General features: G+C 48.0%; 1 protein-coding gene across 6 annotated transcripts in view; it reads right to left on the bottom strand.

The window, feature by feature from the left end:
- RABL6 (RAB, member RAS oncogene family like 6) overlaps positions 1–16,737 on the bottom strand; it is a 64,585-nt gene that overhangs the window by 31,704 nt on the left and 16,144 nt on the right. For 4 of the 6 annotated variants that reach the window (XM_054084497.1, XM_054084498.1, XM_054084495.1 and 1 more), the window contains 4 exons: positions 11,931–11,983; positions 10,321–10,412; positions 9,330–9,470; positions 8,135–8,240 (listed from right to left, as the gene is read on the bottom strand). In XM_054084497.1, the coding sequence (XP_053940472.1) occupies positions 8,135–8,240; positions 9,330–9,470; positions 10,321–10,412; positions 11,931–11,983 (392 nt within the window). Of the gene's footprint in view, positions 1–8,134; positions 8,241–9,329; positions 9,471–10,320; positions 10,413–11,930; positions 11,984–16,377; positions 16,408–16,737 lie in introns of all 6 variants that reach the window. The other 2 variants (XM_054084494.1, XM_054084496.1) reach the window with 1 other exon arrangement.

Below are 16,737 nucleotides of genomic sequence, written 5' to 3'. Positions count from 1 at the left end.
GTCAACCAGCACCCCCAGGTCCTTCTCTTCTGTGCAGCTCTCCAGCCATTCTTCCCCCAGTCTGTAGCGCTGCATAGGATTGTTGTGCCCCAAGTGCAGGACCCGGCATTTGGTCTTGTTAAACCTCATCCCATTGGTCTCGGCCCAGCAGTCCAGCCTGTTCAGATCCCTTTGCAGAGCCTCCCTACCCTCCAGCAGGTCGACACTTCCTCCCAGCTTAGTGTCATCTGCAAACTTGCTGAGGGTGCACTCAATGCCTTCATCCAGGTCATTGATAAAGACATTGAACAGAGCTGGACCCAGTACTGAGCCCTGAGGAACTCCACTTGTGACTGGCCTCCAGCTGGAGTTAACTCCATTGACCACCACTCTCTGGGCCCGGCCATCCAACCAGTTTTCAACCCAGGAGAGTGTGCGCCTGTCCAGGCCAGAGGCTGACAGTTTCTGAAGCAGAATGCTGTGAGAAACTGTGTCAAAGGCTTTACTGAAGTCCAAGAAGACTACATCCACAGCCTTTCCCCCATCCAGTAGTTGAGTGATTTTGTCATAGAAGGTGATCAGGTTAGTTTGGCAAGATCCGCCTTTTATAAACCCATGTTGACTGGGCCTGATCACCCGGTTCTCTTGCGTGTGCTTCATGATAGCACTCAAGATTACCTGTTCCATGACTTTCCCTGGCACTGAGGTGAGACTGACAGGCCTGTAGTTCCCCGGATCCTCTCTGCAACCCTTCTTGTATATGGGCACAACATCAGCCAGCCTCCAGTCTAGTGGAACTTCCCCAGTCAGCCAGGACCACTGGAAGATGATGGATAGGGGTTTGGAAAGGACATCCGCCAGTTCCTTCAATACTCTTGGGTGGATCCCATCCGGCCCCATAGACTTGTGGACGTCTAGCTGGGCAAGCAAGTCTCTAACCGCCTCCTCTTGGATCACGGGAGCCTCAATCTGTCCCTCTAACTCTTGGATTTGTAAACAGAAGGAACAACTTTCTTTGCTATTAAAGACTGAGGCGAAGAAGGCATTAAGTACTTCAGCCTTGTCCTTATCCCCTGTCACTGTTATTCCTTCTGCATCCACTAGAGACTGGATATTCTCCCTCGTCCTCCTTTTCCTGTTAATGTACTTGTAGAAAGACTTTTTGTTGTCTTTCACAGACTTAGCGAGTTTTAATTCTAGTTGGGCCTTGGCCCTCCTGATTTTTTCCCTGCACGATCTCACTTCGTCCCTGTAGTCCACCCAAGATGCCTGTCCTTTCCTCCAGAGCACATAGAGCTTCTTTTTCTTATTGACGCATCTTGAGATCACCCTGCTCCACCAAGCTGGCTTTTCCCCCTGCCGGCTCCTTTTCCGGAACACAGGGATGGCCTGCTCTTGAGCTGATAGGATTTCATTTTTCAAGAGCGCCCAACCCTCATGGGCTCCCTTGCCCTGAAGGACTGTTTCCCACGGGACTTTGCTAATCAACCTTCTGAACAGGCCAAAGTCTGCCCTCTGGAAGTTTAATGTGACTGCTTTGCTAACCCCCTTCTTAATCCCACCTAGAACTGAAAACCCTATCATCTCATGATCACTTAATCCCAGGCGTCCTCCAACCGTCAAATCCCCAACAAGACCTTCCCTATTCACAAACAGCAGGTCTAGGAAGGCACCCTCCCTTGTTGGTTCGCTAACCAGTTGTGCAAGGAAGTTGTCTTCGATGCACTCCAGGAACCTCCTAGACTGTTTCCTTTCTGCTGTATTGTACTCCCAGCAGACATCCGGAAAGTTAAAGTCTCCCACAAGGACAAGAGGCAGAGATTTAGAGACTGTCCCCAGCTGTTTATAGAAGAGTTCATCAGCAGCTTCTTCTTGGCTGGGTGGTCTGTAACAGACTCCTATCACAAAGTCCCCTTTCTTGTGGGCTCCTCTGATTTTAACCCATAGGCACTCGATCCCGTCCTCACCGTAATCCAGTTCGAGAGTTTCAAAGCACTCTTTGACATAGAGGGCTACCCCGCCTCCTTTCCTACCCTTCCTGTCCCGCCTGAAGAGTTTATATCCCAACATAGCTGTAGTCCAGTTATGTGAGTCATCCCACCACGTTTCTGTGATGGCAATGACATCATAGTCACGTGGCCCTACAACAGCTTCCAGCTCATCCTTCTTATTGCCCATGCTGCGTGCATTGGTGTAAATGCACTTCAGCTGGGCTGATGAACCTTCAGCCCTCATAAAGGGAAGAGAGTTTATTCTCGATTGACTGGTCATTGGAATAACTAATTCCACAGACCCAGTTTTATCCTTACTGTCCCCACTTATACTCGCCCTCACTCGCCCTGTTGTGGTGTACTGGTGGTCCTCTCCAGCACACCATTTCTCAGCCGCCGGTTTCCCACTTCCAGGCTCATTCCCAACTAGCCTGGTCTCCTCCCCTTCCCCCTTCACATCTAGTTTAAAGCTCTATTTAAGAGCCTAACCAGATTTTTAGAGATAACTTTAGTTCCCCTTCGAGACAAGTATGACCCATCCCTAGTAAGAAAACCTGGGGGTGGGTGGGTCACCCCATGATCAAAGAAGCCAAAGCCTCTCTCCTCACACCAGGCTCGGAGCCAGGCATTAATCATCTGTACGTTCCTGACTTCCTGCTCCATATTCCTTAGTATTGGGATGGAGCTAAACACCACTTGCGCTCCAGAGCCCTCAATCATCTTCCCTAAATCCCTGAAGTCTCTTTTGATGGCTTTCAGCTTTCTGCGCTGTAAGTCATCATTGCCTATTTGAAATACTAAGAGGGGATAGTAATCCGTTTCCTTCACCAAGGAAGGGAGTTTTCTATTGATATCCCTCACTGAAGCCCCCGGCAAGCAGCAGACCTCCCTGTGGAGCGGGTCCGGTCTGCAGATGGGACCCTCCATTCCTTTAAGAAGGGAATCCCCTAAGACGATCACTCTCCTCTTTTTCTTGACAGAGGATGTTTTTAGGGCCCTCCGAGGATGCTGGAGCCTAGGGAATGTTTCCAGGCTGTGGGGACCATCTCCTTCTTCCACTGCTTCTTCCTGGGGAATAGGTTCTACCTGCAGCATTTCATATTTATTTCTGAGGGCTATCTGGGGGTTAATTGTCTGGGTGGGGGGAGCAGGTTTCCTACGCCGGACAGGAACCTGCTGCCATCCCCCATCTCTTGTTCCCCCTGCCTCACAGATTATAGGATCAAGCTGCTCCGCCGCATTGGCTCCAGCAGCCTGCTGGGTTTGTGCGAGGGCACTGCTCCAAAGATCTATGTCCCTCTCACATTCCCTGATAGTCCTTAACCTATTCACCTCCTCCCTCAGCTCTGCCACCATGTGAAGGAGTTCTGCGACTCGTGCACAGCTCCCACAAGCATAGCCGGTATCAGAGGCACAGGCTGGTGTTGGAGGGGGGCACTGCCTACAACCCAGGGTCTGCGTGGCTGCATGGACCCACTGAGGCTCTGTCTGGGTGGCAGTATCCATCCTGCTCGCTGCAGCACCCGGAGCAGTTTTAATCTTCTGCCTGGTAGCCACCATGGTCAGCCACCAGCCACCAGCCTCTCCCTGAGCCCTTCCTGCTCGCCCTGATCGCTCGCACTGCCGCTCAAACTGCCCCTTCGTAATAACGTGCCCCGCACCTCTTTGCCTCGCTCCTCTTCGCCGTGCTCCCAAGAGACCGCTTGCCTCCTAGGGGGAGACTGAGGAAGGAGCACACCAGCCACTTTATACACTGAATTCTGGAGTCCAAACTCATTATGCTCAGGGCCTGAAAGCGTCAATCCCCACTCTCCCACTGCCTACATGCCGGATGGCACACGGACCGCTTGCGCTGAGAGAGGTTCGGTGCCTCAGAGCACTGCACAGTGCCTGCCACAGTGGGTGCCACTGGCACCCAGGCAGCCTACAGGTTATCCAAATGGCAGGTTTTCCCCTAGTTTTCCTCCAACTGCAAAGGTTTTTGCTTTTATAACTGCCTTGTCCTCAACTGGCATCCAAGCTTCCTGCTCTGAGAGCTATTTCTGAAGTTTAGCATCAATAACTGTGTGAACTTTCAGTTCCACGGCTGACAACACACCGGCTCCCAGCAGACAGATCCCATGGAGTGAGAAGCACAAAAGGCAATCTATTAGATAATTTATGGAATAGCATCCCTACGGGAAGACAAACACCAGGACAAAGCAGTGGTGCTCAGTCTCTACATGCACACAGTGGTGACCATACAACATCAGAGATATGACAGGCGCTATCGAGAAAGTGAAAATACAAATGTAAAGAGCGAGCGACTCCTCTGCCTCACACAGACCCCAGCTGCTCTGTCCCGGGGAGCGGCAGGCACGGCCGAGCAACTCGGGGAGCAGGGTGACTTACGCCAAATGCGACCACAGCTTCAATCAGAGAGAAAGGCTGCAGTACTTGTTATTTTGTATTATGAGAACCTGAAGTGATCCATGTTTCCTTTGCTAGGTAATTTTTATTCATTTTATTATTCATAAGCTCTGTGCAGATGGAAACTTGACTTCAACTAATCAAGACTCGAGAAGTAATTCTAGATTTAGAAATCAAATTCTAGGGTTTAGAATTTAAGATTCAATAATTTCAAGATTTTAAAAGGAATAGATTCGTAGGTAGAATCACAGAACGGTTTGGGTTGGAAGGGACCTCAAACCCATCCAGATCCACACCTCCCACTGGATCAGGGGCTCCAAGCCCCATCCAACCTGGCCTTAACACTTCCAGGGACGGGGCAGCCACCACTTCCCTGGGCAACCTGGGCCAGTGCCTCCCCACCCTCATCGTGAAGAATTTCTTCCTAATATCTGATCTAAATCTTTCCCCTTCCCATTTAAAGCCATCAATAGATTTCATCCTTTTACATTATTCAGACAGCGTAAGCAAATATGAGGCAAAAAGGAGCTACTTTTCTACTTCTTTGTCCTCAGTTTCTGAAGATTAAATAAATGCCAAACAAATTAGCAGACTAAACAGAGACAGAAGGGCCTCTGCTCCCCAGTGCTCACCTTAGGCACTTCAACAATGGCTCTTATTAAACAAGTGCTTTGCCTTTCCTCATACTTTGACAGTGAAATATAAACCAGAGTTGTAGCTATTCCACAGCTATTGGCTGTGACAGATCACAGTCAATTAAGAACTTAGGTTTAATTAAGAGAGAGCTGCACTGAATTTTGTAAAAATTCATCACCAGTAATGGACTTCCAATACTTAAAAACTAAATTCCATTGCACCACGCTGGTATTAAAATGCTAAAGAACCAACTTATTTTTAGCAATGCTCCAAAAGAAGGGAATAAATCATGGGCTGCAGCCCAGCATTTGGCTGACCGCCCCTTCCAAGTGCTCCTGGAACAGGCAGTTTCAGCCGCCTGCAGAATCCCATCTCCTTCCAACGCAGTGTCCGCGGGCCAGGCTGACCCCATCGCAGCTGCACATCATGTGAACCACCAGTAATACCTAGAGCTGACTGGTGTCCTTGGAGCTGACAGTCATTCCCTCAAAAAGAACGGATGCATAATTGAAGAGCCAGGGCTGTGAACAGGCTCTGTGCTGAGGGTGTGAATTTCAGCCTCCGCTCTCTTATGAAAAATGCATGAGCATGAGCTGAACCTGAGCCCCAGGGCACCAACACCAACCCTGCTGAAGACCAGCATGGAACCCTGCTGAACTCTTCCTCCCCAGGGGAGCTGTGGGAGGCTGGGCTGAGGCACAGGGAAACCTCCGAGATGTTAAACCACTTGTGCCTTTAATACCTGACAGCATCCCTCTCCATTAACCCTGCCCTGTGGAAAAGCACCAGGGAAATGACTCCTTTCTGGAGCCTCCAACTGGCCTGTCCCGCTGATGTCCCAGCAGAACCTTCAGGCGTTCAGGCTAGCTGTGATTCCTACAAATGTTAACACCACACTGGTTGTTATTCAGGCTCAGCGGGGCCAGTGCTGGCTCGCTGAATGCTTCAAGGCAATGCTCACACCGAGTCTCCAGAAGTAGCGAAACGCCCAGAGATGCTCAGCAGCAGCTACCGCAGAGCAGCACAAAGCCCTTCCAGTAAACCTGTGGCACTGGAAAAGCTACGTGTAGCACCTCGGCTGAAGTCTGACATCAAATAAAGCCCCAAAGCTTGGGTGGAAGCAACCATAAGCCTCTAAATTTGAAGTGTCACCTGTGTGAGCACAGAATGGCAAGGCCAGGGATCTCCTGCCCACCAGAGGGAAATGGAAGAAGCCACCTCCACACTGGGTCCTATGCTATGATTTCTATTAGAAAACACAGGAATGCACCTGTCTGCAATCCTTGGATGAGCCCAGAACTGCAGGAATTAGTTTTGGCCTTGCTGTTTTAAAGATAGAGCCAGGCAGCTGCGGTGTGATCAGTCTCTCCTTCAGCGACAGGCACAAACTAACCTCCTCGGCTGCCACCTTCTGTGTTGAGGTACAAAAAACAGAGCAAAAGTATCTACACACATGGTTTACATGTTCTCTTCCAAACCTCCCTTTGCACATTCTGGCAACTAAATTTCAATGAGAAGTTTTTTTGGGGTTTGTTTCTGCAGGGTTAAATTATTTAATGACATGAAAACCACAGGATTTGGGGTTCTGTTCCCAGGAAAGCTGCTGATTTTTGGACTGCACCCAGTGCCTGAGCCCACTGAACAGGAGAACAAATGTGGGCCGGTTGCCCCATCGCCCTCGCCTCTCCTAAGCAACCGGCACTGGAATACCCACGCAGCTGAAAGTTCCATCAGATTTTGGTTTTCTGTCTCCCTGAAGAGCAAGATTTGTCCCAGAAGTTTTCTGGCTTTGGGGCCAATTATCTAAGTGTCCTAATTGCTTTCAGTCTTGAATAAACAGATCGTGTTACTTATACACAGCACATTTAAGTGAAAGGGCCTGGAAGATTCACATCCTAAAGCTGCCAAGCAAACCAACTGCTCCAAAAGCTTCAGTATTTCCTGCTTAAGGCTCTGGCTGGGAAAATCACCTCATGCACTGATTATTAACAGCATTGCTTTGAGCAGCTTTCAGGTCTGGCAGGAATGCTGCGCTGATGCTTTTGTCTCTTATCAACACCTATTTGAGAAAAACAGGAGAGATTTACCAAACCAACAAAGGTAACCTGGGAACAGATTATTCTGCGTGATTTCCATGAGCCACCGCTTTACCATACGAGCTGAGGTTATACACCCAAATGTTTAACCAACATCATCCTGGCAGAATTCAATCTTCTCCACTGAGCAGGAGGTTGGTTTATAGCTCAGATTTTTAGAACTTCTTCCTCAAAAATGTATTGTTCTACTTATTTTATACATTCAGTTTTCTTATCCTGCTTCTTTCTGCTCTGCAGCCTGAGGATGTTGTAACATCCACTAACACACCTGAACTGCTTCTGAACCGACATTTCAGTGAGGTTTATAACAGCATCCACAGACCTTTCAGCTACTGCTGGAAGATAGTCAAGATCAACTGCTCATTTCTTCCATCCCAAATAAACCAATGACACAACATCACATGTACCCCCAAAAAGCATATGATGTTGACCCCAGAAGATCCTCTTCTGAAGGACCACAGATGAGAATTCCACCCTTCTGTGTCCACTCACTTTTTGCCCCTCCACTCAGTCCACCCAAGAAACCTCAATTCTGAAGGAAATACGAGACTTGGATTTCTGTGCACAGGAATCCAAGCAGATAATTTACTGTTAAGGCAAACATTTGTCTCTGAATTGTTCAGTTCATGACCAAATCTCTTCTCACCTGAGTTTGTATTTAAGTTCTGTTCAATCAAAAGCTTAGCAAAGGTGCGTATGGAACATTTTTGACTTGGTAACTACAGCACTGGATGCAATTTTCTTGCCTGTGTCATCCACCTCCTTGGGGCCTTTCTCAAGAGGTAAGCACTATAGTGAGCAAAGCAGAAAAGAGTCCTCTCTCACAAGCAGAGATATCTCTAACTCGCAGGCACCAAGGTACTGACAGGATTTTGTTAACAACTTTTATAGAACCAAAAATCGACTCTGAATCCTTTAACAACAAAAGAAACCCCAAATACCAATTTCCTGCCTAAGAGGCAGAGACAATGAAATCTGTCTGTGCCCCCGGCATGGTGAGCAGAAGATGAAATTATCTCTCACCTGCAGCTGCAAGAAGGGGATGTTGAAGAACTTGTGCAGGTACTTGAGGCCAAAGCTGTTCTTCATGGAAGACTCAGCATAGCGAAAATACGAGGAGCCGGGAGGCCTGCCACAATGAGAGAGAAGAAAACTGATCAAAGCTCATGGACAGCACATGCAGGGCTGAACTACACACCAAGAACAAGCCTCACTCACAAGCCACCCCTCGATCCCCAATGTGGGCTAGCAGGTCATCCTGCCAGGGACTCGCTAGGTTGTTTACAGCCAGAATTCACACTTAGTTCCTCTTGAAGGTTGGCAGAACGTGGCTGCCACGGTGTTGCAGTGCCACACAGGCTGCCAGACTAAGAAATACCACGTCAGGACACTCAGCCATTGCTTTAAGAACTTGGGGGTTTCACAGCTCTATAAGCTGTTCACTTCGCAGCGAGGGTTTAGTTTTAAACCCACAGATCAACGTTAAGTCACAAGCTTGAGCAGTGGGCATTAAACTCAGCTAAGTCACATACAGAGATGAACTGGCACAGAAACAACTATGTTATGCAACCAAGCCTTAGAACTGATCCCATTTCTGTGTGTCAGACGCAGGCACACATGAGCGAGAGACAAGGAAAATGAAAAAATGCCTTGAAACCATAAAACCACACCAAAAGGTAAGACCCATTGAATACTGAACAAATTCATACTAAATAACAGTAAGTCTCAGATCTTTGCACAAGGGGAAATCGTGTCTGGCTGGCACAGGAGGCGCATGACTTGGCTGCGCCCAGTCAGTGCTGTGGGGATGCTCTCAGAGGAAGAGCACGGAAGCAGCTGCACCAGCTGGCTCTCTGGTGGCAGAATTATTTGGAGTAGTCGTGCTGCAGGGAGAGGATTCTTTCACAAGAGAAGGTCTATCTGGAAAGAAGATGGCTTCTTGGGACAAGTACTTGAAAGGCCCATGCTGGCAGGCACTCCTGCTTCCAGGAATACAGTAAACAGTCTGCCCAGAACAGGCTCCTAGATCAAAGGAAAAGGAGTACATTGTGTAAGCTGCCATACAAGACACTCAGAACTAAAAAAGCCCAAAAGCCAGGCAGAGGGACCAAGGGAGAAGGCAATGCACACCTGAAACATGGCAGCAACATGGTTACCTACAGTGGAAGACGGAGCAGCCCAGTCTGCTCCCTGCCCGGAGACCACGGGGCCACCGTACCTGTTGAGATTGTCGATGAGGTCCCGCACGTCGCCAGGCAGGATGACCCGGTGCTCGCCCATGTCTCGGTAGTTACCAAGCACACACACTGGAACGTGCGTCGGCACTTTAGGAAGCTCCCTCAGAATATAGTTAAATGTCCTTCACCGTACGAGAAAGAGATAGAGGCAGATAAGCGAAAACATGATTCTGTGACCAGTTTCACGCACAAATCACAGTAAAGAAATCAAAGTAAAAATTTTTTTCCCCAGAATCCTTCCCAGACTGTGGCTTCTTTGCCTTCTCAGAGAAATACATTAGCTGGAAATAAGTTTGTGTCATTATTTAGTCAAAACCAGCTTGACAAGTTCAATATCCCCTTCCACCTCCTGTAGCACTATTTCCTCCACAGAGGAAATACAGAACTGGGCGGCTCAGCAGAAGAACTGATTCCCTGCCCTCAGCTACCAACAGGCGCACTGACCCATCCAAATCTGTAAAACACAAGCACTCTTACCACCTCCCCTTTCCACTGTGGCTTCCACGCGTTTCTCCCCCTTCTTAGTAGATGCACTAAATGAACAGCTCACTATGTCTGTACATTACTGCAGCCCAGGGCCTCAAACTAATCCTTCCTAACAGCAGTCTTCCAGGGAATCCCTCACTAGCATTCCCTTTGTGCTCTAAGAGCAGGGGTTGGTAACACGCCCAGCATACTCTGCACCTGAGGTAGCACTAATTACTAATTACCGAGCCTTAGACAGCAGCATTATCAGAAACTGCAGCTCACAGCCCACAGGGAGGCTGCCTGTTTGAAACAAGCCCAGGAGAGGGGTTTATTAAAAGGCATGTCAGAAGACAAAGGCATTATTTTAAGGGATACAAGCTTGCTTCAACCCATTAGGTTAGTTTTCAGCTCCAGAGTCCATCTGGGAATCCAGAGGTCTGGAAGTCATTTGTTTTCACTAAGCAAGCGAGAGCTGCGTGGTGCATGCTGCTGAGGGTATCTTACCACTGTTTGGTGATGTCAAACATCATTACTACGCCATTGCAGTTCTTATAGACGTCCAGGAACTCTGCATCCAGAGCCATTTCTGACTCTGCCTGAGGAAATGAAGGGAAAAGAGGCAGTAAATCACTTGATTCAACTTCAGGTTTGTGTAGAACCTAACTGATATAGTGCTGAACAGGCCATCTTTCAAAAGTGACAGTCACTAGAAGTGTCGATGGATTTCAAATCATTATCATTTAAAGCAAGATTCTTGTGGTTCACAGCTTCTGTTGCCCACAGGAGTGGGATGTGAAGCATTCAACAGTCTCTGAAAAAAAACATGTCTGACAGCAAATGCTAAAACCCACCCTCTCCTCTTTCCCCTGTGCCCCAAATCCTGCGCTGAAAGATAAGTCTGTGTAAGCTACAGCACGGAGGACATAGGACACAGCTCCCATCCCACCCCTCTGCCAACCCACATACTGACTGTTCTCTAATGCTGCTTCTATATAAAGCCAGGATGTAGGTTCTACCAAGTTTCTTCACGTAGGTCTGAAAGTATTTGTTAATATCTGCTTTTCATCATTTGGACTCCGCAGGCTGCAAAGCACAGCGCTGGTCACAGCTCAGCCTCCAAGGTTCCTCTGGCAATTTGGTGCCTATGGAACAATTCCCACTCATTTCCCAGGAGCAGAAAATGCACCCATGTTGGTGAAGGAAGCTGCAGCTGCAATATCTGTTCTCAAAAAGGCTTTTTCCCATAGGGGAATATCTTTAAAGAACATTCTACGATTCCATAATTCTCCTCCTCTGACTACACACACTGAGCAGGACTGGCACCCTGGTGGAAAGGGTAACTTATCCATGCCCTGAACCAGCCCCGGAGCCCAGCGCTCGGCTCTCTATGTTTCAGGGACGCTGCCTTTCCCACCCATTGCAACAAAGCGGTTACCGCATGAGCACCACAGCACTGCTGTGCACTGAGCCCTGAAGGACACGGACACATGAGCAGGAGCAACAAAACTCTTTAAGAGCTGCAGAGATCATGGGACTGAGGGGCTTTACATGGAATTTCTCCTGAGGATTAAATCATACATCTTTTGAAAGAGATGCCAGGGAATTCCACCGACAGCCTGAGTGCGCTTGGGGAACGTGGTGGCACAGCCTCCCAGACAGAGGTTTGTTCTACAGCAGAAGATCCAAAGGAGACACATCCGTGAAAGAGCCTTGAGGAAGCCACTCTGTTTACTTTTCATGCTTCCTCCTCTCTGTTCCAAAGGGTGTTAAAACGCAATTGCTAGCACAGAGAGCAGGGTATCAAGTGACTTCTTCAGGTCTCACAAGAAGTCCATCATGAAAGGATGCCCATGTGCAGACAGGGACAAAGCTGCCGAGTAAACGTCCGGGGCCAGTCATTCCCAAAAGACAGAATGGAAATCAGCAGGAAGATTGTGGTGAGGGCACAAACAAGGATAAAATGTACAGGTAAAAGAGTGAGGAGAATCAGGGATCACAGTGCCCCTCATCTATCAGCCAGGCCAGCCTTAAAGCAGAAACAAATACAGAACTTACTCGCCGTGGACCAGAGGCCTCCCGCAAAGAGGTAAAAATCGGCGCTCAAGGTGACTCACCTCCTGAGGGTCGTTCTCCAGTTTCAAACCATCTCCTCGTTTCTTACATTTTCCTTAAAAAGAATTGTAAAATGAAGAGTGTTACAGAGGGCAGAGAACTCCAGGATGGGGCTGGGCAGGAGCACGGCATTTCAAACGTGGCCTTAAAGCAGATCTGACTTCTACTAAAAGCATAGGGAATGGGAATGGGGGGGGACAGGTGTGCCTGGCTGGGGAACACCAGCTGCCCCATTGGAGAATACCAGCTCATCTGGCTCAAAGATGAACAGGAAGAACATCTGGGGCAGCTCAAACAATGCTCTTCACAGCATGAAGTCCCAATGACACTTGGCACACTCCCTGACCACAATGGGACGCTGCTTTGTTGCACTTTTTGTTGTGTTAGTGCTGAAGAAGTGAAAGATCATGGGGCTGCTGTGACTGAACTGCACAACCACATGAGCAGCCTCCGAGATGCCGCAACATCGCTGTGCCATCACCAACCCAAGGCGAACAGTCTGGTATGGAAACGTGACCTCAGCGTCCAGCGGGTACTTTGGGCTGAGTTGTGACCAAAAGCAGGGGTGGCAGGAGACTATGAGAGTTCAACAGCCAATAGCCAGGCACAACTTACACAAGAGGAAACCTGAGCACAATCAAACTGCAGCAAAGGGGCTGTAGAGACAGAGGAGAGCAAGCCCCCGCGTGAGTGAAAGGCCTGAGCCAGAGGGTCAGGTCTGGTCATGGACAGCGAAGGTGCAGAAAGGAATTCTCTCCATGGCAGCATCCAAAGGCTCAAGGGACACACACACACAAACAAGCTAGAGGACAGGTAAAACTCTACGGAAGCTCACAGGAAAGTGCAAGAGGCAATAGGCTAAACCCTTGGAGAAGGTACCAGAAAACCACTGTAGAGACTTGCCTTGCACTCCCATGGCCACAACTGAATCTGGAGAAACCTACAGGTTTCCCTCCAACTCATCTGCTCCCTCTCAGGCACACGCTCAAATCCAGCCCTTATACTTAAAGGGCAGACCCTGAGGCTCCTCTCTTCCTTTACAGCTTCAATAAACACTGGATGAGTTCACAAACTGACATTTTAAAGTACCACTGGCATTTGACTCAGCATTCACAGAAAAGGAGTCAGTGTTTACAAACCTCAGACTCCCTGAACATCTTGCATTACATCCGTTACGCTGTAATCACATTTCCCAATCTTAAAGCCCACAGACAGAGGAGACACCACGGATCTATACCTACACCAGCAGAGCAGTAATTCACTAATGTGATCTTCTGGTGCGGACACTAGGAGCCTCCACTGCCAGTAGCCTCAATATGTGAGAGCAAGGACACCTTCCCTCACCTGCTGCCCAGGAGGTTCAGTGTGGACATAACAAAACCTGTCCATGCCCCCAAGGACTGTTTAAACTCTCTCTATGTACAGTAACATCCAGAGTTGTATCAAATGATGAGCGCTGTGCAATGAATAACCCTGCAGATCTGGAGCTGGTTTACAGATACTGAATATCTTCCTGATGTTACTGACAAGTAAGAACTGCGCTTCAGAATGAAGTTTGTTCTGTATTTTCCTACTCTAAATAACGATGACTTAACTAAAATAGAATGGCAGAGACTTGGAATTCCTTCTCCTAATTTCTGGGAATTCCCTGTGTCACTGACAACAGAACGTGCTGGCAGCTCAGACAGACCCATAAACCTGCCTCGCTGACTCTTTAACAGGGACCAAAACAGCTTCCACCAACGACCCAACTCTGCTGATTAACGTGGAGCAATCACTTGTAAAATCCATGGGTCTGCCAGATCCCACATGTGAGATTTCTTTTTTGCAAGCAGGTCGAGGATAAATAATTATGAAACATGGAGTAATTAATTCAAGTCTTAAAGCCCTGTGATAGCACAGCAGACTCCAGTCCCTATCTCCTGACAGTGTCTGGGGTGCTTCCCAGCATCATTCAGGACATGGTTCAGTCTGCACGGTGGGGTTGGGCTGATGGTTGGGCGGGATGAGCTTAGAGGACTTTTCCAGCATCAATGATTCTGTGATTCTACGACTGCAAAATATTTGCCCCCTCTTGTCTCATCTGAAAGTAGCAGAAGTACTGATCCTGATCCTCCCTCACCCGTGCAATGCGTTTCTCTGGAGGATCCAAATATGGCTCTGATTTTTCCCAGTGCACTGAAGGTGTGGGATGTCTAGGACGTTCCATGCCTTCTCCCACTTCAATTAAATTCCTTTCAAGTCAGCGACATTTGTGTGGCTTCTTTGAATGTCAAAACATCACCATTTCTGCAGTTGCTGCGGAATTACTCTCACCATGACCCAGTTTTCCAGGCACTGAAACAAGAAGCCCAAGCAACCACAAATACTCTCCTCAAGTCCTCTCATCTGGAGCAATCAAGGCGTCTTTCTAACCTGGACACACTCACAGCCCACGCTTTGAGACTGAAGACTTGCATGCCTCTCTCTGCTCCTGGCTCTGTGTCTATCAAGAGGCACGAGCAATGTTCTTGTGTGATGCTGTAAAGGAGGTCATCTGTATGGCGTAACAGAGCTGGAAAGCGCATGTGTGTACAGATTCATGCACAGGGTCTATTTTTGGAACCAAAATTGCAGGATGAGCCAGAGAAAAACAATATGTATGTAGTGAAAAGATGCAATTCAGCCAGTAAAGGCAAGCACACAACGCAGGTTGCATTGTTATAGGAACGAGGTCCTGTATTGAAGGTCACACTGGTTATAACCGAGGAGCCTCAATTAGAAAGCGAGGGTCTTCATGTTGTGATTGCTCAGCTTCTCTACTTGAACAATGACTGCTCCTTATTTACAGGCATAACAGCAACACCAAACCCAAATAACCTTGCAGCAGTTCCCAGAGTCTACAGAACAGTTCTTCCTGAGCACCAGAAGACGGGGCTCGTGGCCAGCAGTGTTGAGTACCATCAGTTTTGTTGCAGGAGAACAAGGATTTGGTACAGCTTGCCAACAAACACTGCCTGCAGTGAGATGGAGATGCTGCACTGCACTGTCCAAAAATACATGGCCAGAATATTTTGCACCCCCAGTGCCATCCAACTTAGGACATCTGAAAAGAACAGCAATAGAAATTCTGATCTCTCCTCCTTTTTGCAGCCCTCCTTAAGGAGGGAGAGGGTGAAGGGGCAGGGAGAGGAAAGGAATCTTCATTATGAGAGAGAGTTTGTGCTGTTTTGTAGGCAACAGAAGAAACTATGACTTGATCCTTTCAGGTAATGTATGGGAGGAAATGCAGGAACCAAACCAGCAAAAGGCATAAGACTGGAGATCAGACCTGTTCTTGAATCACCTCCATTCAAGCAGCTTTTCTACAAGCAGGATCTGTTACAGCTTTATGACCTGCAGCAGTTACACAACTCCCTGCAAAGCCAGGAAGATGAGTCAGGACTGTGACTTGTGCCCAGAGGCAGCTCTCCTACGTTCCATTAGTTCCAAGGGCAGCAAAGGAGATGGCATTGCTACAGACACCACACAAAATCCAACCCAATCCGTGGCTGGGGACAAGCTCTACTCGTTATGATTTTAACAAGTGGCATCCTCACACAAACGAACCTACTCTCCAAGCAGGCCACCAAGACCACAGCAGGCTGCAGGGAAGCTCACACTCCAGTGAGCCTGCACATTAAAGAGAAATCCCGAAGACTCAAGGAAAAGCTAACAGGAGTTGTTCAGCAGTTGCCATGTTCCCTGCTTCAATGCAGAAACCAACCTCACAGGTTTTAAACTCTCATAACACATCTCTCCACCCTTTCAAATTAACATCTCTGTGCTAAACAGACAACACTGGGCACAGCCAGACCCTGAACAGTCCACAGGGGAACTCAAAGCGCAGTGCTGAGCTAACAGGAATGGGGAGGCACACCACGCAGTAAAACCACATTTAACTTCAGGGCAAAAAGGAACATGATGGTTTTTGTGGTGCAACTTACTGAGTTTCCCCCAACCCTCCTGCGCACGTTCCCACCGAGACGTGGCGCCCGGCAGCATGGCACAGCAGGGGCTGATGCTGCTTTACAAGACTCAAGTTGAAAACTGCAGGGTATAGATACATCTTTCAGACAGTCTGGGTACCACCCTACATTCGGTTTCCAATGCATTTTCAAACATCTTAATTCAAATAGAGGCCTTGATTTTCTCTAACAAGGAATAATTCTTCCACAGTGGGGGAGTACTGACAAAAAAAATTTAGCCTGGAAAACAAAGTATGTTGAAATGAATGTTAAGAATATGCATTTTTGGGCAGTTTTTAACCGAGCCTGATAAACGCAGCATCCTGTGCAACTCCAATATGTACATCTGCCAGGATCTGGAGGCAAGGGAAAAAGGAGGATCAGGTTTTGTCAGCTCTATGGTGCAGCAGCACTGGGAACTGCACTACTACAAGTCTACAGCCTAGATCACTGTCGCTCTCACCTAAAGCATCACGCAGAAGGATTTTCTGTCCTGAGCATAGAGAAGGAAGAACAAAAATGTCATAATGGTAAGATGAAAGTTAGATCTGATCAAGCTCTTAGTGGTTAATTTGCACATGTTCCTGAAGTCGTACTCATCAAGAATCTGCAACCCTGTGGCAATAGGAAAGAACTTAATTTTGTTACATCATGATTTTTGACACTACATCGATTAAGCACATTTGATTACACACAAATACCTGTGATCCATATGGAGGGATCTGAACACAACGAGTTAAGGGTATGAAGTGGAGAGGAGTCCCTTGAGATTTCTAACATGTGCTCCACTGTCAGAAGTGAAGGCAGTATCAGCAGAGCCATT

Source organism: Cuculus canorus, chromosome 19 (genome assembly GCF_017976375.1).
Source record: "Cuculus canorus isolate bCucCan1 chromosome 19, bCucCan1.pri, whole genome shotgun sequence".
Classification (NCBI taxonomy): Eukaryota; Metazoa; Chordata; class Aves; order Cuculiformes; family Cuculidae; genus Cuculus; species Cuculus canorus.
The sequence above is the reverse complement of the archived record's forward strand: the minus strand, read 5'-3'. Positions and strand labels throughout refer to the sequence as shown.